This window comes from Chinchilla lanigera, unplaced genomic scaffold (assembly GCF_000276665.1).
Source record: "Chinchilla lanigera isolate Chin_1 unplaced genomic scaffold, ChiLan1.0 scaffold00018, whole genome shotgun sequence".
Taxonomy (NCBI): Eukaryota; Metazoa; Chordata; class Mammalia; order Rodentia; family Chinchillidae; genus Chinchilla; species Chinchilla lanigera.
Genome location: NW_004955419.1, coordinates 17,911,336 through 17,935,489, shown reverse-complemented (window position 1 = coordinate 17,935,489; position 24,154 = coordinate 17,911,336). Strand labels below are relative to the sequence as shown.

Below are 24,154 nucleotides of genomic sequence, written 5' to 3'. Positions count from 1 at the left end.
AAACGACAGTATTTTAGGCTTTAACCTTCAGAGGAAAAGAGTGGAAGTACCTCAAGAGATACAGAGAAGGCCAAAAGAAGAGAAACGAAGAAAGGAAGGCAGGTTTATTTTGGGCAGTGGTAAGTTAAAAAGGACAGTGAAACCAGTTGAAAAGGAGCCAAAACAACAGAAAGCTAAACAGAAAATTCAGAACATGAGATCTGTGGTGTATCAGGATAGATTAATTATAAGAAAGGGAAAGACATTGTTGAGGGGCAAATGTAAAGAAAATCAGGCAGCAGGTTGTGTTCTCAGAAGGGACTGAAGGACAAAGATATAGCAGTCAAAGAGGGCATGAAATCATTTCTGCAGGAGAAAGAAAATCAACAGACTGTACTATTCCCAGAGACCAAAGGAGAAGGATGCTATGGGGTCGGGCGGGGGAGCATGAAATTTGCCTTAAACTAGTGAAAATCAATGCCAAAAGATACAGCTGTGGTACTTTCCTTACCCTTGCATTATTTAAAATATCTTAAGCCAGACCAAGTTCACACCAAAAGTGCAAAAGTATACCACAACTGAATCACCCTCCAGATAGCAATTAAGCAAAGGTCAATCCAAAAAAGACCAATGGTACGAAACAACACACAGTTTCCTTTCTTTTACCTCTGGGAATGTGATTATAATATTCTCATTAAGGCAATTTTAACATAATTTTGTAGGCCCTAAATGCACTATATATTGTTTGCAGTTACTAAACATATTCGTGCAACCTAATGAGGGAGAAAAAGATTCCCCTCTATTGCATTACTTTTGATCTGGCACACAAATTTTATAAAACAGCACAGCAAAACATCCTTTAAGAATTTACTAGAAAACAGAACTTTTTAATGCTTTCAAACTCCTAGCAAGTTTTTCTTCTTTCAACATATCTGCTTTATTGAACTAGAATTTACAAATAATACTTACCAATTCTAAATGTGCAGTCCAGCAAATCTCAATCTAATTTACATAATCACCACTACATTTAGGATATTTCTGTCACCCTAAAATGTTCCACTGTGCTCTTTAAAGTCAATCCACACCTAACCCAATAGCCACTAGATGTGCTTTTTCACTATAATTTTGTCTTTTCTAGAATTATACATTATGTAGCTTTTTAAAAACCTAGGTTAAATATGAGTAACATATTCAACCATCCTAATCTCACGGAGTGAATGACTGAACGTAGTTGCTAAAGAGTATACATTGAAAGTATGCACCTTTTGGTGTCTGGACACTTATACCAAGGATAACGCTTCTGAGCTTCATCCCTATGGCTGACAGTGTTAGTACGTTGTTCCTTTTCAGTGCTGGCAGTACTCCTTTACATAGGAATCCCGGAGTCATCAGCTGATGTGCCCAACCAGACTGTTCAGGTTTTAAGGCTATTATCAATAATGCTGCTCTAAACACTTGCATGAACATTAAACTATGCGTGAACACATATCTTCATTTGTCCTTAGTAAACATCTAGGAGTAGAAATACTGAGTTATCTGGTTTCTATTTAACTTTATAGTAACTGGACACCAACGGAGAAGCCACAATCACCCACATCACACAGTATCTACTGAAGGTGTGAAACTGAAGCTCATGTTTACAGTATAATGTGAGTGAATACTGGCAGAAAGAGCAGTTCAGAAAGAAAAGCTAAAGACAAACATCTGAAGACCCTAGTAACTGACCCTGTGCTCATGAGCTGCTCAATAAGCAGCAGCTCTCTACAGGTGCTACTGTTGTTATCAACTGGGATATCTGACCAATATCCACAGGATTTTGATAAAATCTACAAGTTTGTACCTCATAAGCTTAGGGTATCCAAACTGTGAAGAGAAGTTCAAGAGAAACCAACACTTGCCAGGCATCCATGTGGTAGGCTGAATAACGGTTGTACAATGTCTACACCCTAAGCCTTACAACCAGAAAGAACTCCAGTGTGGTGGACACATTATCCTAGATTATCTAGCTAAGCCAGGTATAAAAGTCCTAAAGAATGAAATGGACCTGGCCAGACGTGGTGGTGCATGCTTGTGATCCCAGCACCTGGGAGGCTGAGGCAGGAGGATCACCATGAGTTTGAGACCATCCTGGGCTACATGGTGAGATCAAAGCCAACCTGAACTACATAGCAAGACCCTGTCAAAGAAAAAAAAATGAAATGGACCCTTATTTCACATAATATACAAAAACCAACTTAAAATAAATTAACATGTTCCTGCGGCTTGAACCATGGATGACTGTCCCATTGTGGGGGCTGTTAACACTTGTGGTACAAATGGATTCAATCACTTTTATCGGTCCTTTTACTAATGAAATTTAAAAACTGCCTGATGAGACAGTCATGCATGTAGCACTGGTGGTTCCATCCACCTGGCAGTAAGATATATGCATTAAGGCCCTGTCATGAACATGTTAAAGACTTAAACCCTGAACATGTAACATCACCAGAATAAAACATAGGGCAAAGCTCCAGGACATCAGTTTGGGGTATGATTTTTTGAAATGAATTCCAAAACAGAGGCAACACAAGCAAATTAGATGAGTAGGGTTATAGCAAATTAAAAAGTTGTACACCAGAGAAATATATCAAGAGAATCTACAGAATCATAGAAAATATTTACAAGCCATATATTTGATATGGAGTTAATATCTAAAGTATCTGAAGAATTCAATAATAAGAAAACATGATACAATTTAAAAATAGGCAAAAAATGTGAATAGATATTTCTCAAAAGAAAGTATATAAGTAACCAACAGGTACATATGAAAAAATGCTCAACATTACTAATCAGGAAAATGCACATTAAAATCACAAGGTATCACTTTGCCAGCTAAAATATCTACTATCACAGAGACAACAGCGAACATTGGTGAGGATCCAGAGCTAAGGCAATGCCTACACACTGCTGCCGCAAGGGAAATCAGTGACATTACAAAAACACTGGAGTTCATGGAGTTTCCTTAAAACACCAGAAACAGAAGCACACGAGCAAGGTATGTATCCAAAGAAAATGACATCAATGTGGCCCATGTCACCTTCTGTCGTGCTGGGGACTGAACCCAGGGCCTCACACACTCTAAGCAGAGTACATACTCTATCACTGAGCTAGACCCCGGGCCAGGCAAGCCCTTGTTCGGCGCGATACTACTCACCTTAGCTAAGACAAGGACTCAGCCTAAGTGTCCAGCGAGATGAACAGATAAAGAACATGCAGCGCACACACTCATGCAGTGAAGTACTATTAGGCCTCAAAAAGGAAATCTAGTCATTTGCAACAATATAAACAAACCTGAAAGACACTGCACTAAATGAAATAAGCCAGGCGCAGAAAGACCATACTGCATGACCTTACTCATGTAAAAGCTAAGACTGAACTCAAAGACGCACAGTAGAAAGGTGTTTGCCAGAGGGTGGTAGAAGGGATTTACCGAGACGGTCAAAGGGTACGAATTTTCAATCCAGTATGAGCAAGGTCAGGAGGTTTACTGTACAGTATGGTGACTACAGTTAATAACAATGTACTCTATACTTGAAGTCTGCTAGAAGAGTAGATCTTAAATATTCTTAGAATAAAAAAAAGTGACATGAATATATTAGCTCATCAGTTATTTCACAATGTATATATCAAATTGTCACATTGTACACAGAAAATACATTCAATTTTTGTTGACTGTATTTTTTTTTAAGTGGGAAAAAATGTTTAAAAAATAAATTCCTTGTAAGAGACTGACAGCTCTAGAATGAGTGCCACTAGCTGCACAAATTGTGACTATATTGAAAACCACTGAATTATAATACTTTATATTTCATGAATTTTATCTCAAACAAAAAATCGAGAAAGAGGGAGATACAGCTCAGTGGTACCGTGCTCCTGGGTTCAATCCCCAGAACCAGGAGAAGGAGGTGGAGAGGGAGAGAGAGAGGAAGGAAGAAAGGAGGAAGAAAGCAGCAGGGTCAGTCAGGAAGGAGACCTGAGAAGAAAAGCAGAACTCACACAGAGATCTGAAGATGCTCTGCTGCTGGCCTTAAACATAGAGGAAGAGGCCATGAGCCAAGCAATGAAGGTGCCATCTAGAAGCCAGAAAAAGACAAGACAAATTGTCCCCGAAATTCTCCAGAAAGAACATGGTCTTGTTGACATATGAATGTTAGCACTTCTGCTGTCTCAAACAAGAAGATAATAAACTTAAGCTTGAAACTATTAAGTTTATGACAATTCGTTATCGCAACAATTGAGAAACTAACTCAACCCAATGTGTGCCAGCAATGCTATACATATCTCACAAAGGCAAGGCGCACACCAGCAAGTTTTGGTTTAGATCAGGTTATGTGGGCAGTATCATACTACTGACCATATAATCACTTATCACTCAGGGTCTTCGAACCTAAAAATCAAGGGACGAGGGACTGGTGAACGCTTGCTGGTTTGATTGCCAGTACCACCCCAAAACAACAAAAAAAACTGCATTGATAATTGAGGCACTGGGAAATTCATCAATGAGTAGATAAACAATTCAGGTGAATAGAAAAACTCCAATGGTAAACCAAATCACATACGGACATGTAGTATATAATAAAGTATGCATTTCAAACCACAGGTATGGGGTCGAGGATATAGCTCAGTGGCACAAGTGCCTGCCTAGAAAGCACAAGGTCCTAAGGTTGATTCCTGGTACAAAAAAAAAAGAGTTCCTTGTCAAACCACAGGTGCAAATATGAACTTTTAGAGACCAGAGCCATAGCTCAGTGATATACTGCTTGCCTAGCATGCACGAGGCGCTGGGATCAATCCCCAGCCTGACCCCCACCCCATCAGAGATTGCTAGTAATAGACAATCTTTATCTGGCAGGTAACTAATAGTATGCACAATATTGCTTAAATGGGCTGCATAAAGTCATTAATACAATCAATGAAAGAATATTCCTTATAATCACATCAATAAAAGATCATTCCCTCATTTTACAGGTTCATTAGTATCAACAAATCAATCAACACTTTTTTGGATACTCAATTCAGTGAACACTTTCCTTTTCTATCAAGGAAAAACCTCTCGCAAAACTCACAGTAGACTTGGATTTGTGGCATCCTCAAGCATGGTTGTGTATGACTTATGCTGTGTGAATCCATGGTGCCAACAGGTGTTACACGTACCTTTAACAACTACTCACAATCATATGATGATGCACCTACTAAATAAACTGACAGAAAGCCAACATCAGATTCACTACTCTAATATTTACGTAATTTAGTCCTCCTTCACCCTCACCCTTCTCTTTTGTAAATGTAATGCTTGCCTATGCGCTCTCTTCTGGAATCTTTCATTCCAGTGCTTCTTCAAACATTATTGACAGTTATTTCTAAGCTTTCGTAGCACTCAGCAATTGGTAAGAACCAAATTCAGAAGATGTAGAAACTCTTTTTCCTCTCCTGTTTTGGTAGTTCAGCTAGAGTAACTGACATCAGCCCCTGAGCCAGAGGTTTCCTTTCTAACAAGGCCACTTACTAACTCACAAACTTGATGTTACACACTTGTAAACATTCCCTGCCCATACCATACTGTATCATTACAGAGCAGGGTTCCTCTCTACTGAAAAAGCAGGCCACAGCGCTCCAATTCAGCTCCCCACCCAAACCTCTTTGTGGAGCAGAAATGCCAAGAGTCATGTACAATCAACTTTTACTTTGCTTCTGAACTGTTCCCTAATATACACCCTATTATATGTACTTTTACTTAATGGCATTAAAAGTATGTCTTGTTGACCCTACTATTTATCAGCTATCAGCACCTTCTCATTTTTGGCCTATAAGATTGTTCTTGTTATTTTTCTAAACTGAGTAAGAGAAAACCGACAACTCAGAATTTGATCAGATGACCTACTTTTCACGGAATGAGATCTGAAGCAAGGCCATGGTTGTGAGAATGATGAAACTGTCAAAAAGGCTGTATGCACACGGAGTGCACAGGGCCACCCTCTTTCTAAAGGTTCAACAGCAAGACTATCAGATGATTACTCCTCCTGGAAACAATAGCTACTATCCTCTATCCTCACTGCAAGTAGCGTGTCTCAAGTGGAATGTCAGCTAGTGCAGAGGGATAGGTGAGCACCCAGAGACACAGCATATAAAATTACCAAGTGGAAAAATATCCCCAACTCCTCTGATCACAGGTGTACCATGCTTCACTGCACTTTGCTTTATAGCATTTCAAAGATACCATAAAGCAATTTTTTTTTCAATAAATTGAAGGTTTGTGTCAACTCTCCATTGAGCAAATCTATCAGACTCATTTTTCCTATAGTTCAACTGATCATCAGCACTTTAAGCAACAAAGAATACTTAAATTATGTACCGTACATCGGATTTTAGAAACAGTGCTACTGTACACTTAATAGGCTACAATACAGGGTAAATATAATTTTTATATGCATTGGGAAAACAAAAAGTTTATGTAACTCACTTTATTGCAATGGTCTGGAACTGAACCAGCCTGACCTTTCTTAAGAAGTTGTATCTCTATCTCTCCTTGATCATTTGCCTTAGGGACTCAGCTCTGCAGTAAAATGCACAGAAATCTGAATGGATTCCCAGCACGAGCAGAATAGTCATGCTGTGTACTCAGACCCAGAAAGCTGCTGAGGGATATAGGGAAAAGCTGCTTGCATAGAAACCCTCTGTCCCAATGAAAATGGCTTTGTCCTAGGCAGAAGTTTATACAACACTAGCATCATATTAGAAAATCTGGAGAGTTTGGCCGTAATACTACAAATTTTTTTGGTCACTAGTACAAATTTTATGTTCTTCACAATGCCTACAGATGATACATGCTTCACTCTCATGCTAAAAAATAACAAGGGTCGTTTCAATTACATAAACAAACAGGAAATATGTGTATTTCAAAAATAGTTTTAAGTCCATTAAAATTACTGTAGCAATTTTTAATGCACCACAATGAAAAACTACATAAAGACCAAGCTTTAAGACTATTTTCCTTAAAAGCTTACAAACAACAGATTCAGGCACATAAGACCAATCTTTGGTTAAGTAGATTAAAAGGCATGCATTTATTGTCTTGATTACTCTTTAAGAACTCCAGCTAATTTAATTTCCCCAAATATGGGGCTGGGGATTTAGCTCAGCAGCAAAGTGCCTGCCTGGCAAATGCAAAGTTGTGATTCAGTTCCCGGTACCGGAGAAAAACCAAAAAAAAAAAAATTTCCCCAAATATGTGTAAGAAATTCTGTCTCTTTATTTTGATGTTAGCAGATTTCAAATAAACGAAAATACTTATTTTATAGCTTTAAATTCTTTATTATGCATTTCAAACAAATATTTTTATGCTTAAATACCTCAGAATTTCTCTCCAATGAATTGTAATTTGCTCAAAGTAAAATACGGAAATGCTAATTTTCTAAAGGGTCACACACTGACCTTTTGTTTTTCTTCAATCAAAACACATTAAATTTCCAAAATTGGGACACAGAGGTGAGAAGCATGTTCACTTTCCAAATCAAGGTCCTATAGTATACATATTTGCCCAGCTAATTCATCAGTAGGCCTAACACCCACTAGCACTGAAAAGCTGTCATCCCAGCAAGCAAGAGCCATACCTGTGTGCATGCACTCATGTGAAAATATCACACACACTAAATTGCATTGAGGTCGTGACAACATGCAACTTAGTAATGTGCAATATCTCCACCAGAGCAAGCAGAATGGAGCATCGGGGAAGGAGGGTGTGATGTGCACATTCAGGAGACATGCCGCTGGAGGGAGGAAAATGGTCTGGGGATGAAGGGTGCATGCCAATAACTCAAAGACTCATGAAATGAAACCTAATCACAAAAGTCTTCCGCTGAGAAAAATACTAACTCAGAATTAAAATAAAAGTCAAGGTTCAAAACTTCAGTAACACAGTGATCATGAAAGGAGCCACATGTTTGTTTCACAAGGCACAGCTTCAGGAACAGACACCTTCTACGTCTGGTCATGCAGTTTACCCCCAATTTCATTCCATTTGTAAGTTATTAATGGAGCACATAAAATGCATTTAATGGTTTTCAACTAACTGCAATATTAATGATGATTAATGTCTGTTCCTTATAAAATCTGTTATCCCTGATAATTTACAGACCAAACTGTACTTTAAGAACATTACAATACTTTCACAATCATTTGTATATTTTTTCCTCTTAAAATCTTTTTCCGTGAGGAAACAGGCTTCTTAATACAATCCTTCAGAATGAAAAATCTGACAAGAGCTCTTAGAACACCTGTATCTCATCATATGAGAAGGCTATTAAGAGGAGTCCATATAAAACTTGTACATTTCAGGCCTTAAATGTGATCTAGTAAAAAAAAATTGCCCAATCTCCAGGCATGGAGGCACACAGCTATAATCCCAATATGGGAGGCTGAGGCAAGAGGACCACTGTGAGTCCAAGGCCAGCCTGGGGTACACAGTGAGGGCAAGGCCAGTCTAACCTACATAGTGAGACCCTGTCTCAAAAAAACTCCCAAGGGATTTAGACCACAAAAATCATCTTGAATTATAATCTTTAATTACAATCATCTTGAATTACAATATTTAATTTATAAAACTTGATACAACTTTGGTCAGAAAAATCTCCCAGGCCATAATACATTCTCTAGTGTGTACCGTGTTTATTAAATTCAACAAGAATCAATCAGTTTGGCTAACCAATAAGATGACAGTATATTTCTGGTACAGAGGGCAATTAATTTTTTTTTGGTATTAAAAAACGAGATGATAAATAAAACAAATGGATTTTGTCCCTACTGTAGAATCATGACAAGGGTTTCTGGCACAGTGAACAATTAAAAGTATACATTCGTAAAAAGACAAGGCAAATCTAACTTGTAAAAGAAGCATTTCCTCGTTATCTCTGCAATGACAGCGCTCTTTAATCTCAAATTCTCTTCTGAGGTGAAGACTGAATGTCTAGCTGCAGGCCTCATTGTGTCCACTTGAACAGTTTTAACAGTACTGCAAATTTAACTCATTTTATCTCCCTCGACCAGCTCCTCCTGGAAGGTGTCATAAAATAGCACGATTGCTCTATGCTTTCAGTCAGATCTAGATGCAAATTATAGCTCTACTTATCACTTAACTAGCAGCCACAACTTAAAAGAATTAAATTCAAAACAAAACAGCAGCATATTTGGAATAAAAAAAAAAAAACAAAAAAAGCAACTCATTGACAAACGTTTGAGAGAAGAGTCAGCAAATGGCTCACCTGAAAAAAGCAAACCAAGAGAAAACTCAAGTACTGTGATCTGAAAGCTGGACGTGGTGGCACACGCCTGTAACATCAACGCTCTGGCGGCTGAAGCAAGAGGGCTGCACAGAGCCCATGAGGAGTGTAAGGCCAGCCTGGACTACACAGCAAGACCTTGTCTCAAAAATAAACGAAACTTAAAGAACTATTATTTGAAAACACAAAAGCTCTTCTGAGAAGAAGAGGGTTACTTTAAGAAAATGAAGCACTGCCTTGCTTCTTTATGGACAAGTTATAGATACTTTTTTCTTTATGGGTTAGATTAAGTCACATCTACAGGCAGAAGACTATTTCAATGGTTTTAGATGACTAGGAAGATAGAAGGTTATTTTGCCTTTTTGGTACAGCATTTGTGCAGGCTTTTTTGAGTCAAAACATTACCACAAAGATAGAAGATAGCCTATTGCTGGAACTTCCATCATTTCACTTACACAAAAAGGATCATAACCTAGGGTCACGAAGGCTTAAAAGGGATGCCAAAGCTAAACTTTCCTGAAGACAGCGTCACTGTGAAAGATGTTATATTAAATCATAAATTCTTACACTTGTATTTTTTTATATGGATGGCCCCATGTGGATACCTGAGGACGCCACATAGGTGCTAAGAGCATTTTTTTAAAAACTCACCTGATATCCAATCAAGGGAACAAAGTATTGGTGAAAACTTTATTCAGAACTTGCTAGTAGGAAAAGGGAGAAAAACCTAGCTAAGTTTTCAGAGATGATATACCTTAGAAGCATGCATCCTACTGGAATATACCTGAGGGTCTCCAAAGATAAAGAGGCATTCTCTCTAGGTGTTACATGAACACAGTGAAAAAAAAAAGCCAGCCAAGGTCAGGCAGGCAGGATTAACAGGTCAAAGCAAGATTTATGTGGGTGGCTAGTTCCAAACAATGGTATATTTTTAAGGTATGCAGAAACACAAATCCTAGGCAAAGATTCACTATTCAAGAGAAACTTAAGACTTCCTGGCTAACGCTTACTAGAAAGAGCAGCTCTAACAGATGATATAAGGATCTGAGTAGCTACTCACAAGAAGTGGAAATGCTGAGTTATTGTAAGAAGCAATGAGGGATAGGGGCTGAAGGAGGAGCTGAGCAAGACCTGGACTACGAAGCATCTCTTCCTTTTGGACACAATGAAGTAGAAAAAGAAAAGGGGGCCAGCAGTCAACAACTTACAAAGAACTTATAGGCCATGAAACATGAAGAAGAAACTCATTCAGACACCAAGCCTGCAATGCATGGACCCCAGAGGCACGATGGAAGTTTCTGGCCAAAGCCAACTCTACACACAGAGCCTATGACTGGGAGACAACCAAAGACTGCACTTCCAGCATCCAACCTTGTCCTGCTTGAGAGGGCTCAGCCTGCCTGCAGAGGGAGGGAGGAAGAAACGGGGGGGAGGGGGGATCTACTCCCCTCCAGGATCCAAGCTAGAATCTCCAAGGAGAGGAGGGTTCTGAGAAAGGCAAGTAGTGGACGATGAAGGTTTTCTTGAGCAAGTGATGTACGGACGGAGCTAAACTAAGAAGCTGCTGATGGGAAGCTGATGAAGACAGGCCATTTTGTAAGCCCTAGGCTAGAGAGTAGGGTATCAAAGGCCTTGGGATTTTTTTTCCCTTAAAAACATACATCATCATAAGATCCTCTCAAAATGAGATGAAAATCTTGAGAATACCATGTCCTTCACTAGTTTAGTGCTGAATGTTAGTAGGAAGTTCAAGACAGAAAAGAGGCTTCTCAAGCATTTGGTCTTTTTTTTTTTGGTACTGGGAATCGAACTCAGGACCTAGCGCTTGCCAGAGAGGCGCTGTGCCACTGAGCTATATCCCTGGCCCTAGCATTTGGTAAAGGGAATAACAAGCATAAACTTTATCCCTACCTGATAGCTTCTTCCACAGAGTGGCCAATAATATTAGAAGATGGGCCTGGCTGAGACAGTGGTGTCAGGCTTATCACCCACTTCACTGGCTTGTAGTACTCATCACTGGAACTTAACAGATAAAACAGTGTGGTCAGGAAAATTATCTGCAAAACAAAAGACAGTATCTCCTGAACAATCACACCTGGGAAACTGTAGACATCCACAAATGCAAAAAGAACCAATATAACGCTTTAATGGAGAAGGAACCGCGAGGTGTACTTATCTAGCCATACGTACCAGAGAGAGCACAAAATTGAGGAGGGCAGTGCCACTGTAGAAAAGGATGGTCAGGAGTGTGGTGACCGTAGTAAACAGCAGGCTCACGTTCCGGCTCATAACAATCCACAGCGACTCCAAGATCTGATGAGGTGGGAAAGCAGAATGTCAGAGCTTACACGACGGAGATGCCACAGCCATCTTGTACTTTTAATACAGTGTCTTACTATCATAAATGAACAGATGAGAACTGAGGACCACTTTAAATGAAGGGAAGAGTCGATCAAAAACATCTGCATGTTTAATAGGGAAAATGGCTCAGCACAGTGAATCAGCTTCAAATAATATTAAATAGCTATCAGATCTATTAAAACAAAGTATTTTATTGTAAGGCCAAGTTTTAAAAGTGGAATACAAAAATTTCATATACAGTATAACTATGTAAAACTGAAAGGGACATAAAGATGCCTACAGGAGAATATGTCACAATATGCCTTGTATATATTTTTCTTGTGGCATCTTAAGTTCCAGATGAGTTTTAGCTGCCTCCCTCCCCCACCTTTGCCATCTCGAACTTAGATTCAACCAAAAATATATAAAGTATAACTTCAGTGACCATTAAAATCACAATAAAAGTAATAATAGGGTCAAGAGCAGAGCCTTTCCTAGGTAGACACTGCCCATTATATTGAAACCTACTGTCTACAGTTGACCTGTGAATTCACTAGCACCAGATTTTAACTTGATGGTTATTCATACATGGAATATGCCTACAGGAAGATGTGCAGTATCTACAGTACACCTGCATGCTTTCATTTCTTATCTCTCCATGAACTTAAATTCCCTCATGAGAGTGTCTGCTCTATCCTCCCCAAGTGGACTATCCTTTGTCTCAGTGAAAAACATGGAAACAAAATGATCAGGAAAGCACCTCCCATAACAGTTTCAAAATGCTTCCACAAACCTCAGAACAATCTTGTGAGGGAAGCACTGCAGATGATAGCATCATTATTTTACAGGTTTATATAAACTGAAGCTCAGAGATGTTTAAAAACTTGCTCAAGGCTATAGAGCTAAAAAGTAGCATCAGAAATCCTAATGTCTGGTTTTTATTTTAGTGCCTTTCTGAAACAGCAATTCTGCTTTTGTCATATGTTCAAGTTAGACCATCTGTTCTATGAAAGGCCTCCGTTCCCTTCCTACTTCAAATGTATCATTTATAAAAGGCACATTTTGTTGCCCTCCACATTTGTTGCAAACGTCAGCTCAGTCTTTCTAAGAGATTTTCAGCAGTCTGGTTTCATTTACAAAAACTCCTTACATAAAATCTTGAAAATATTTCATGATGCCTACAAAAATATGCGCGATTGCCTGTTTGACCCTGTCGAATAAAGAATGAATGAACAATACCACTGATTCCAGGAAACAAACCAACAATGCCTGTATTTTTGATTTTGACAAGCATTCTTTCTGAGGCTCAGTCACTCTGGAATTTTTATCAAAAAAATTTTAAATGCCTTCTGAGTCACACTGATAGAAAATACCCTGCGGTAATTCTTAAGACATTAGCTGAATACTAACTGTACAACAGTAGTCTCCAACAACAACCAAGCAACCTTTTTAATTGAAAGAAAGGGAATTAGAGAAAAGGACGTTTCTAGAATTACTAATTAATCTTTAAGGCAAAGTAGTTTCTAATATATATGTCAGGCTTAGAAAGGAGAAAATAAAGGCAGAAACAGCACAAGGGCCCTGAAACTCTGAGTATAAAATAGACCAAATGTACTACAGATAAAAAGTAGAAATCATGAGTCAAGTTTTGCATTAACTTAATCAATAGTAGCAATGTAACTGACAGAATGTCAAGAGTAAATTAGTTGCCTGAAACATACACAAAAAGCCCGGGAGTTATGTCCATTGCTCACTGACAGGTGGTTGCTGCTGTAGATAGGAAATGACCAAGGATGCCTCCCCATCCTTCAGCTGACCTGCATCCTGTCCTTCTGAGTCTACTGTTCACCAAATTACCTTTCCATTACTGATTTGGTTTCCCAGGTACTTACTGAGAGCTACTAGCCTACCTTCTGTGGAACCTGTGAAGACTCACAAGCAGCAGTTTAGAAAAAAAAAAGAAAAGAACAGAACATCACAGGGATGCATAGGTTGAACAGAAAATGTTTGGTTCCTCTGAGTGGGACCAAGCTGTCTGTCTGCCTGAAAGTCTGAACAGAGCCGGGAGACACAGACTACATGAACCCCACTGTCCCTCTCTGGTTCCTCTCTTCCTAAGCCAGCTACAGACTAAGGGAGTCGAGCTGGGTGAGCTCAAACACCATTTCAACTCTGCCACTCTCCTTCCAAACTTCCAAATACAAAACTGATTATTATTCATGCTACAATAGCTTTCTCTTAAATACACTGACAACCTAACACCATGCTAAATTCTAAGGCAGTGATAAATGAGAGTCTTTCTGCTCCCAAGAATTTAAAATCTAGTCAGGTAAACTGGGCATAAATACCAGAGTCAAAGATGGAAGAAGTAGGGGAATAGGAGAACCTCAATTTGTTTTAAGGTGCACTGAGAAAGGGTCATATACCACAGCGCTAAGCTACATATTTACTACAAAATCAGAAAAAAAAAAAAAAAGGACAAAACAAGCAAATAAAAACAAAGGTGTGCGACAAAGAGGATGAAATATAGTTTAGAAGATAATGCAGTTTATGACAGCAACAGTCTGGACTCTGGAGGCAAGGAAAGAAAAACAATTTGAACACTAACTCTTACTAGGTATTTAGTATCAGTAAGCATGTTTGCTATTACAATGAAAGCAATTATATTGATTTTGGAGATTATTCATGAGAATACAATTAGAAACTATTTATAAAGCACCAAGCTTTATTTTGTGTATTTGTCATGAAATATTTGATATAAAAATCACTAATCACTTACTCCATCACTACTCAATATGTAGATGTGTTTGGAAGTATAAGAATTGCACCTATTTAATTTTTTTGGACTACATGGCTAAATTGTTTAGTTTTAAAAACTGCCTATCCTGTTCTTTCTCTAAAAATTTATAAAATTTAAATATTTTTCTGCATCATCTATCTTAATTTGATTCAATGTCACTTCACCAGTCAGGAGCAAATCCTTTAAAATTCAACTATTAAGGAAAAGAAAGAAAGAAAAAGGAAAACGAAGCTCAAAACATGATACAAAAAGGATTATGTTTTAGTTAACACACCTGAATTTTGGGGGAAAACAAACATTCAAATGTATTATTAGAGGAAAAGCTGTCTTTTGAAAGCACTATCATTAAAAAGGTGCTGAAGAGCCAGGTGCAGTGGTGTATGCTTATAGTTCCAGCTCCTCTGGAGCCTCAGGCAGCAGGACTGTGTGTTTAAGATCAGTCAACATGCCAAGACCCTGTTTAAAAGAAAACAAACAAAACAAACAAAACAAAACAAAACAAAACACTCCCTGGAGAGACCATAAAACTGAGTGGAACCTGTTTCCCCCTGGGCTTGTCTGTGGGCTGACCTGGCTAGACCCTTCCAAATGGTTGTTAGAATTTTACTTTAAGAAATACACTACCAGGGGTCATCAGATATTTGAGGATAACCTCAAAGGTAAAGAGAGTGCAAAACAAACTTTAAACAAACTCATAGCAAAGACAGGGTAGTACACATTTTAAAAATTTATGTAAGGGGGGATGACATGATGAAGATATGTTATATGCATGTATAAAAATACATTGAGACCCAATACTTTATAAAATTAATATACACTAATAGAAAACACATTTAAATATCTTATTAGTAGTACCTTCAAAGTAATTTTTTAAAAAAGGTTCAAAAGGGAAGAGCCGTTGGATATTATTCAAAGAGAAATAAAAATTCAATGAAAGGTTCAAAATTAAAGTCGGAGCCATGGCGGGGGGCATTCAAAGAGAAAAAAAAATGTGAAGAGCCACAGGCCAAGACAGCTCCCAAATGCTGTTCTCCTCACCTCTGAAGCCATGTTGAGGCCCACCATTTGAATGAAAGGCAGTTCAGAAAATCAGATATATGGTTCTTAAAGTAGGTCTGTCTCCTGGAAGAGTGGAGTCTCTGAGACCTTTCTGGGTTCTGTAAGAATAAAACATTCCCCTCACCAGGTGACCTGTACCGTAACCCCAGCCCTTGGGAGTCTGAGACGGAAGGCCTGCTGAGGTCAACCTGGGCTACACAGTGAGTTAGTTGTTCAAGGCCAGCCCGAAGTACATAGCAAGAACTTGTCTCAAAAGACAAAACCACACTAAAATTTCCCTCGCGATCCTCAGATGTTTGCAAGTCCTCTTGTGGGCATCCACACAGAGAGTGCAGTGACCAGCGACAGCAGCTGGACTGCTGGGCCATGGCAGGAATGGAGGTGGCACCTAACGGCTCTCCTGGTCACTGCACTTCACTACCACAAGCTCACCACCAGCTCACCCTAAGAAATCCTGACACAGCAGCAAAAATTACGAGTTTATCTGAATCAACCTTTGAGTAAGGTTGATAATCAACCTTTCAGTATTCTGCACGAGCAAACAGAAGCTGGCCCACAGCAGTCCTGCTGCTCACCGCGCGAGAGCCCTGGCAGGATACACGGTGTGACGGAGCCCAGAGCTGAACCCAACGATCTCTGCACTGAACACCACATCTGTATAGAGAACACCTAGCATCCTCAGCATGTGCAAAAACTCCCTCCAAGAATGAGCAAAGTGTCGTTTCAGGAAATCCACTGACAGTATGCGCTGTCAACAATAAAATTTGAGTCTTTAAGGAAAAGAAATCATGATTTTGGAGATTTATTTATCAGTCACTTGTAACCTTGACAACTTCTTAAATTTTTTTCTAATGAGTTAGATGATTGTAAAAAATGCAACTTTTTAATACTGTGTTTTTAAAAAAATCTACCTTTTTAAGTCGAACCAATACTCCAAATGACTAGTACATGTTATAAAAATCACACAAGGGTAAACAAATGCTCCTAGGTAAGACAGATCAATAGACTTTACTGTACCACAGTGCAAAAAAGTTCAGTGACACAGTTTCAAATTCCACATTACCACTATCCTTTTAAAAATAACATGGGCTCAGGTTTGGTATAGTATCAAAGAATAGCCACAAGAAAAGCTGTTAGAAGTTCCCTCTCTTAGCTGGGCATGGTGGCACACATCTGTAATCCCAACACTCTAGGAGGGTTGAGGGATGTTTTCAAATATGAGCCCAACTTGGGAAAATTAGTGACTTAGCAAGATGCTCAAAATAAAACAACTACGACCTTTACTTCAAACCCCAGAACTACCAAAAAAAGGGGGGAAAAACTCCTCTTTTTTCCAATAGATATCTATGTGAGGCTAGATGGTCTTCACAGATTTCAACCAAAACAAGCGTATCTCCACAGACAGAAGGCAGAACACATATGAGAATCCAGATACTAAACAGATTTGCAAAAATTAAAACAAAGCTACTCTTCCTGGTAAATCATTTTTCCACTTTATAACTAACTCTAAGTGTTTATGTTACAATGTACGGATATTAACCTAATGAATAGATAAATATGCACTTTGTAATCCCAAACCAAAACACTTGAGAATCATCAGACTAGAGAAAAGAGGGAAGGGATTATCAAAAATGTGGGTGCAGGGTTGCACACGTGCAGTTCCAGCTCACCAGGAGACTGGAGAAGCAGGATCATTTGAGGCGAGGAATTTACTGTAAGAAAGGGAGGGAGGGAGAGGGATAGGGAGGGAAAAAAAAGGATGAAATAAAAACTGAAGGACATGAATTTCTAGAATTAATTCCAAACTATTCCAACTACCTCAGGTGAGTGGGAGGAAGGGCAGAGTGTGAGTGCAGGAACATGTTAAGAACTGAAGGAGCTGTTAAGACGGACTTGTAAGAAAGTCTCATCTTTACCTTCATCTTCCATATTTGGAAGCCAAATGATAGTATCTAAAATAGCAAAACAAGGAAGAGCAGCATGAACATTATTTTAAAAATTCAGAAGCAAAGACCCAGAGAAAGCTGTTTCCAAAACTAACAGCTACTCCTAGAGATTGACACTGAGGCACAGAGCAGGCAGTGACTTTTTTTTTTTTTAAATTAAAATTGTAAAGCATTGGGGCTGGGGATTTAGCTCAGCGGTACAGCGCCTGCCTGGTAAGCGCAAGGTTGTAACTTCGATTCCCCGTACCGGAAGAAAAAAAAAAAAAAAAAAATTGTAAAGCAGTGACTTTTCATTTATGGTCATGTATTACTTTGCTAAAACTTAACTTTTTAAAAATTTCGCACCGCAAACCTCAACTTTTATAAATTTGATTAAAGTCACAAGTTTACTCACAAGAAAATTCTCATGACTGTGAAAAGCCACAGGCCAAGATACCTCCCAACACGTGCCCCTGAATGACACAGAGCAGGGATTAATACCCAGCAGTGCTGCAAGACTGCAGAGGTGGATGTACAGTGGGAAAGTGGGGGACGGTAACAAGTTAAGACTCTGCACACTCAGTGCCTCTCATGTAACTGAACTGTACTTCACACGTCAAGGGCTGCACCCACCAGAAAAGCATGACCCGCTGTAGTGGTCCAGCTGGGAGCGTGTTGATCAGCTGAGGGGGATGAGGATACCACCTGAGAGGCTAAGCGCCCACAGCACTGCTCACACCTCCTGGGTACGGCATCTCTCGGTTATTTTTCAGCCAGCCAAGTACCAGGGAGCCACATCTGAGGACTACGAATTCTGGTCATCTTTCTAGTCCATTTAGAGTTCTCAAATTTATAAATGTCATGGCATTAAAAACAGGGTGACTAAAGGTCTCAGTGTGTGTAAAGAAAACCTAGATTAGTTTCGACTTTTATCTCAGCATCCAGTTTAACTATACAGACTGTGCCTTACCGAAAGAAATGTCTCAATGTTCTCGTGAACGAAGGAGGCAATATCCTGCCAGTCCAGAATGTCTCCAAGCCAACTGTTCTGACGACTTACATGCATCTTGTGTCCTTTGTGCCTTCCAGAATGTGTTACATTCTATGGAATTAAACAGTTCAGATGTGAAAGTTCTATCTTAAATAGTAAAAATTATAAACACTTCATTTTGCTTTAGGTCCACTTACACACTCCAGCAAATACTCAAAGGTGAAGAATCATGCATTACTTAAGAAATCAACTAAGGATTCCATCTAAAAACCTAAAACATAGTATTTTTCCATTTGCATCCTAGGTATTATTCCTAAGCCTGGCTCAAGTGCTTCCCTACTTAAATACATATGTTATTCCTTACCACTTGTAACAGTATACTAATACAGCATTCACTTCACCTTTTTCTTTTTATAGTTCTTATATCCCTTTCTTGGTTTCCCGTATCTTTGCTTTTTTCCCCCCACTTTGTATTTCCTTTATTCATCATCTTTTTTTTTGAGACAGTCTCGCTATGCCGTTCAAGCTGACCTTGAGCTCAGTATGTATCCCAGACTGGCCTTTATTCATCTTTTGTACAGGATAAAAGGGAAGAGGGAGGAGACTATGATAAACATGAACAAGGAGCAAAATCTAATTCATCTACTGTAAGAGAATTATATTGGCAGGAATGCAGGAATATTAAATTTGAAAAAGAGACGTCAATAAACATAGTGACCAGTGACGTTAAAATTCAGAGGTATATTCTTAATATTCTGTATCCTTTCTCTCACTTTCTGAATTTTGCTTACATTTTCTCACTTTTTCAAATGAAACAGTGATATGCATCTGCATTACACAATGCACAAAGACTTTAGCTCCTGCTGAAAGAAAATGATATACTTAACCACTTTCGTATCCATGCTTTTTAAGACTGATATTCTTCCACTGTAAAATGAGACTCAAAATGCGTGAGGCATAGGAAAAGCGGATTGATAAGAAGCTCCAAGGTTGGCACAGGAAAGAGATAGGACCTTTCTAATCTAGTTCTTCAGCAGTCAGAGTCAAACATATGATAGTCTACCTGATGTGCCCCTGTTAGTTTTAACTCTCAGTCTTTCAAACCCACAAAAATGAGCCCTACTTCCCCAACTCACCCCAGAACAACAGTACATTAGGTCACTAAGTAACAAATTCAAATAAAATTAACCCCCATTCCTCTTCAATCCCTAATTAAGAAATTATATGTGCTACTCTTCTCCTTACACCCACCATAGGGGAAAATCACCAGCTCCCCCACATAATACACACAATATACTGCCTGAGGATCTATCAGACCTGGGCAGATCACAACTCAGCAGAAGCAACTGCTTTCAAAAATAATCATTTTTGTACCTAGTGACAGACAGTACTACTTCACATTATAAATCTCGAAGTAAGAGTGCATATGCATAAACAACAATGTTACTTTAAAATAAAGGTCTCCAGCAACTTTTAGATCTATTTCTTCTTCCTCAAAGAGAAAAGTTCTTAATGTCTAGAATTGAACTATAAAAAAAACAGAAACTAGCCACATATAGATACCGGGCACCTAAAATTTGACTAACCCAAAATCTGAACTATGTTGTTGGTGTAAAATGTACACTAGATTTTAAAGAGTATTTAAAAAGAGTATAGAATTATCTAAAAATACATAAAATTAAAATTTTTCTATTGATGATATATTGAAATGAAAGCAGCTGAGGTATACAAAGGTAGGCAAAATATATCATTATAATCATGTCATCAGTGTTAGTTATTTAGTGTAGTTACTAGAAAAATAAACCACATATGTGACTAACAAGGGCTGGAAGTACAACGGTACAGCACATGCTTAGTAGACATGAGGCTCTGGGTTTAATACCTAGCACTACAAAAAATATACACATATCCATTTCTACCACACAGAACAAATCTAAAAGACAAGATGTTATCTATAAAAAAGAGCGAAGGATGGAATACTGATACACTGAGGTTAGTTGTGCCCAGAGACTAACCCCCAATGAATGCTGACTTCTAGTGACCTGAGCCTTAAAATCTTGCTGCTTAAAAATCTCAATAAATGTCCCTGTACCAAATAAGAAAACAAACAAACACCTCAATAAGTGAAATTCCAATGTTAATACAATTCTACCACATCAATGAACCCATAAAGCAAAAGGTTCCTATGGAAATCTTGTAAATAACTTACCTTTACAAACCAAGAATGATAGAGTCTGTCCCAGAGTTCTAGCACTTGCTTTTCAATTACAGCAGTATTGTTCACCTTGTCTCCTAGAATTTTATGAAGCTAGAAAAAATAAAGATTTAATATTTCAGGCAACCCTCCAATAAAACTAGTAAATACTGGGTCTTCATTTGTTCCAAACCAAATTAAAATGTTCCAGACTTTTAATTATTTCTAACCACACTGTTATTTTCTTAAACTCTATTCCTCAATGTTCATTCCTTCCTTCTCTTCTCATATCTTTTTGCTTTTTTTTTTCCTCTATTCTCAGGTCTCTAAGAGAGCTACTTCAAATAATGAGAGAATGGAGCAAATGAAGCCATGTTTATCAACCTACCTCATCTCATCTACCTAGAGAAAAACCTCTTCCCTGTGACCCTAGCACTCACCATTATTCATCAGTCTCATGTTACACATAACTTTATTAAGAATTGCCATAAAATTTTAGAACCTTCACTGTAAACACAAATCCTTCCCTTAGTTGGCTTACTGAGAACTACCAGGCCTCATACAACGATGACTGGTTGGAGTGGCTTCTAGGTTTGTGAGAATCAAACACACTGAAACAAGATAATCTGCATTCATTAGAATCTTATCCTACTTTTTATTTATTATTAAAACCATATTATAATTGTAAAGATAATTTCAAAAGACAAACATTGAACTATAGATACATTTGTTTAATAAAGACTCCATTTCTCCATGTCTCTGCAACTTTCCGAACTACATTCTTTATTTTTACTTTATTTTTCACTTTACTTTTATTTTTATTTTTTATTTTAATTTTATTTTTTATTTTTACTTTATTTTTATTAAGTTATAATACTACTTAGTCATAGGATATAAAGATAGTTCTCAATTTTTAATGTCATAATACTGCACTGACCATCTTTATACGTAGTTATTTTTTTCTAATCACTAATAGTAAAATAAATACACAAAAGCCAAAGAAAATGATGGCTCTGGCTATAACTGCTAAACAGTCTTCTCAAAGATTGTGCCAATTAATACCTTCCAACATTGTACGGGCAAACCAATTTTCCCAAAGCTTTATGGACTAACTAAAAACTTTTTAGATAATTTAGCAAGTATAAAATGGTAACCCATTCTTTATCTTTTTTTTTCCTGAACGATTATTTTTTCTATATTGGTTTACAATGTGCATTTACTTAACTTCTGTCTGCTTGATGTTGGTTTTATACTTGAACTAGTCACTACACACATTGAATGTAAATACATAATTTTGTATTTAATTAATTTATTCATAAACTAGACAAAAGCAATGAATGTAACAGCCATCAATTTAGGCAAAGCATCTTACAATTTAAAATGGCTTTTACCTACATTATGCAATCTTTACAACAACCCAGAATTAGACAGAAAATGCTTTTGTTGGGCTGAGGATATACATCACAGGGCTAGAGAGCTTGCCTGGCATGTACAACACTCTGGATTTGATCCCCAATACCCCAGAAAAGGAGTAGGGGATAAAAGAAAGAAAATGGTTTTGTAATTACCTTTGTTCTTTTAAGATAAGAAAACAGATTTTGAAAGAGTCTATGATAAGCCCAAGGTCATGTAATTAAGTGGCAGTCAAGATGAAATATTTTCTAATGTTCTTTTAACTATAGCATGTATCACCTACGAACAAAAACCACCTCACAGAGCAAATTACTCAAAATGATTAAAAATAACAAATACAGTCTAATTTCCTTCACCTACTTTGAATTATTAGTCTTTTATATATCATATTCAGATACTCACTGACTTCCTGCTACCAATATTCCCTGTAAGCTTCTGAGATCTCCCTAACCAAAAGAGACCTAAAATTGTTAAGTCTACACACAGTGGCCTTTAATGCAATAAAACACTATTTTAAGATGGCATTTCCTCCAGCTGCCTTCCCAGTGCAACGGTGAATAATTCTAAACTACCACAACTATTAAAGTGAAGGACAGTATGGCAAAATTTCAAGTTATAAAATACTGATTTTAAAACCACAGTGCTATCAACCATAGCATGACTACCATCACAGCAGGATACCAAACATAGCATGACAACCATCACAGACCCAGAACACTGTTCTGTGACATTCTAATACACAAAAGTCACAAGGAAGACTGAGCCAGAGCGCAGGGAGTCTAATGGGCTCAATACCGCTATCAGGAGAATCACTAAAGCATGTGCTGCTGATAGTCTATGACATGCTCTCTTCGCTTGACAAGAAGAAAGCAACAAGAGCAGTTAGAGTGCCACTTGAGAGCCATCTCACTGAAGACAAATAACCCGGTGTGTCGAAAGGGGCATAAAAGTCAGGGGCAACTGTTTACTCACCTTGCTTCAAACCTCAGCCAACACTGCTGCAGCTACCCAGTCTTTCTTGATACATTTTCTTCTCTAAACGTCCATGTTACACACAGGTCAGTTTTCTCTGCCACTTCAAGTACTACTCAGTTGGCTGGCTCTAGACTTCCAAAAGCTCAAGTCCTCCAAAGGTCTGTCTTTGGTCCTCTCTCTTTTTTTTTGAAGGGATTATTATTGTGCACAGGGCCTCAAGCATACTAAGCAAGTGCTCTGCCACTGAGCCATAATCCCCAGCTCTCTTTAGTCCTGTCCTAGCTATACTTTCACCTTTAGCCATTTTATGGCCTGTAGCATACCCATTCCATTCACATGTCAAAGTCCTACTCACCAATACCTCAGAATGTGACTGTATCTGCAGATAGGGTGTATGTTAAAATAAGTTCGTTAGCATGGACCCTAGTTCAGTGTAACTCGTGTCCTTATCTGAAAAGATCAGGGCACACAGGGAAGACCATGTGAGATAGCAACCATAGAGAAGCCAAGGAGAGAGGTCTCAGTAAAAACCACTCCTGCCAACACTTTAATCTCAGACATCTAGCCTCCAGAATTGTGAGTCAATAAACTTCTGTTGTTCAAGCCACCCATTCTGTGGTACTTTGTTATGTCAGCTGCAGAAAACTAATAGACACCCTGTCACCCAATCCTATAATACCATGTGATAAATCTCAAGCCACTGCCTATTCCCCCAAAGCTCCAGCTGTGCATATACAACTGCTTTCATGGCAGCGCTATCTATTTAACAGGCATCTCGAACTGAATATGCCTCAAACAGAACTACTGACTTACCTATGATACCTACTCCACCATCCACTTCCATGTCTTTTTCATCACAGCTATCCATGTAGTTGAGCAAACCACAATTTCCGTGCCTTATACTTTACATCTAGTCCATAAGTAACTTCTGTTAACACATCAAAAATATATCTCAAATCTGACCACTTTTCTCAATATCGATGTCCACAAACACGGACCATCAGAATAACGTTATCTGGCTTCCCTGCCTTCTGCTTTCTTGATCCTTTCCCCCAAATGAGCTGTTAACACCCCAAATCAGGCCATATTCCTATGCTGTGTTTGTATAATGCTTGATTTATAACTGAAATAAAACCACAACTTCTAGTCATGACCTATGGCTCG

General features: G+C 38.3%; 1 protein-coding gene across 4 annotated transcripts in view; it reads right to left on the bottom strand.

Annotated features, from left to right (window-relative positions):
* The window catches only part of Tmem245 (transmembrane protein 245), a 94,600-nt gene that overhangs the window by 19,403 nt on the left and 51,043 nt on the right, over nt 1-24,154 (bottom strand). For all 4 annotated transcript variants that reach the window (XM_013513172.1, XM_005382755.1, XM_013513173.1 and 1 more), the window contains 4 exons: nt 20,618-20,716; nt 18,388-18,519; nt 11,484-11,606; nt 11,205-11,350 (listed from right to left, as the gene is read on the bottom strand). In XM_013513172.1, coding sequence (XP_013368626.1) covers nt 11,205-11,350; nt 11,484-11,606; nt 18,388-18,519; nt 20,618-20,716 — 500 coding nt within the window. The remainder of the gene's footprint in view (nt 1-11,204; nt 11,351-11,483; nt 11,607-18,387; nt 18,520-20,617; nt 20,717-24,154) is intronic.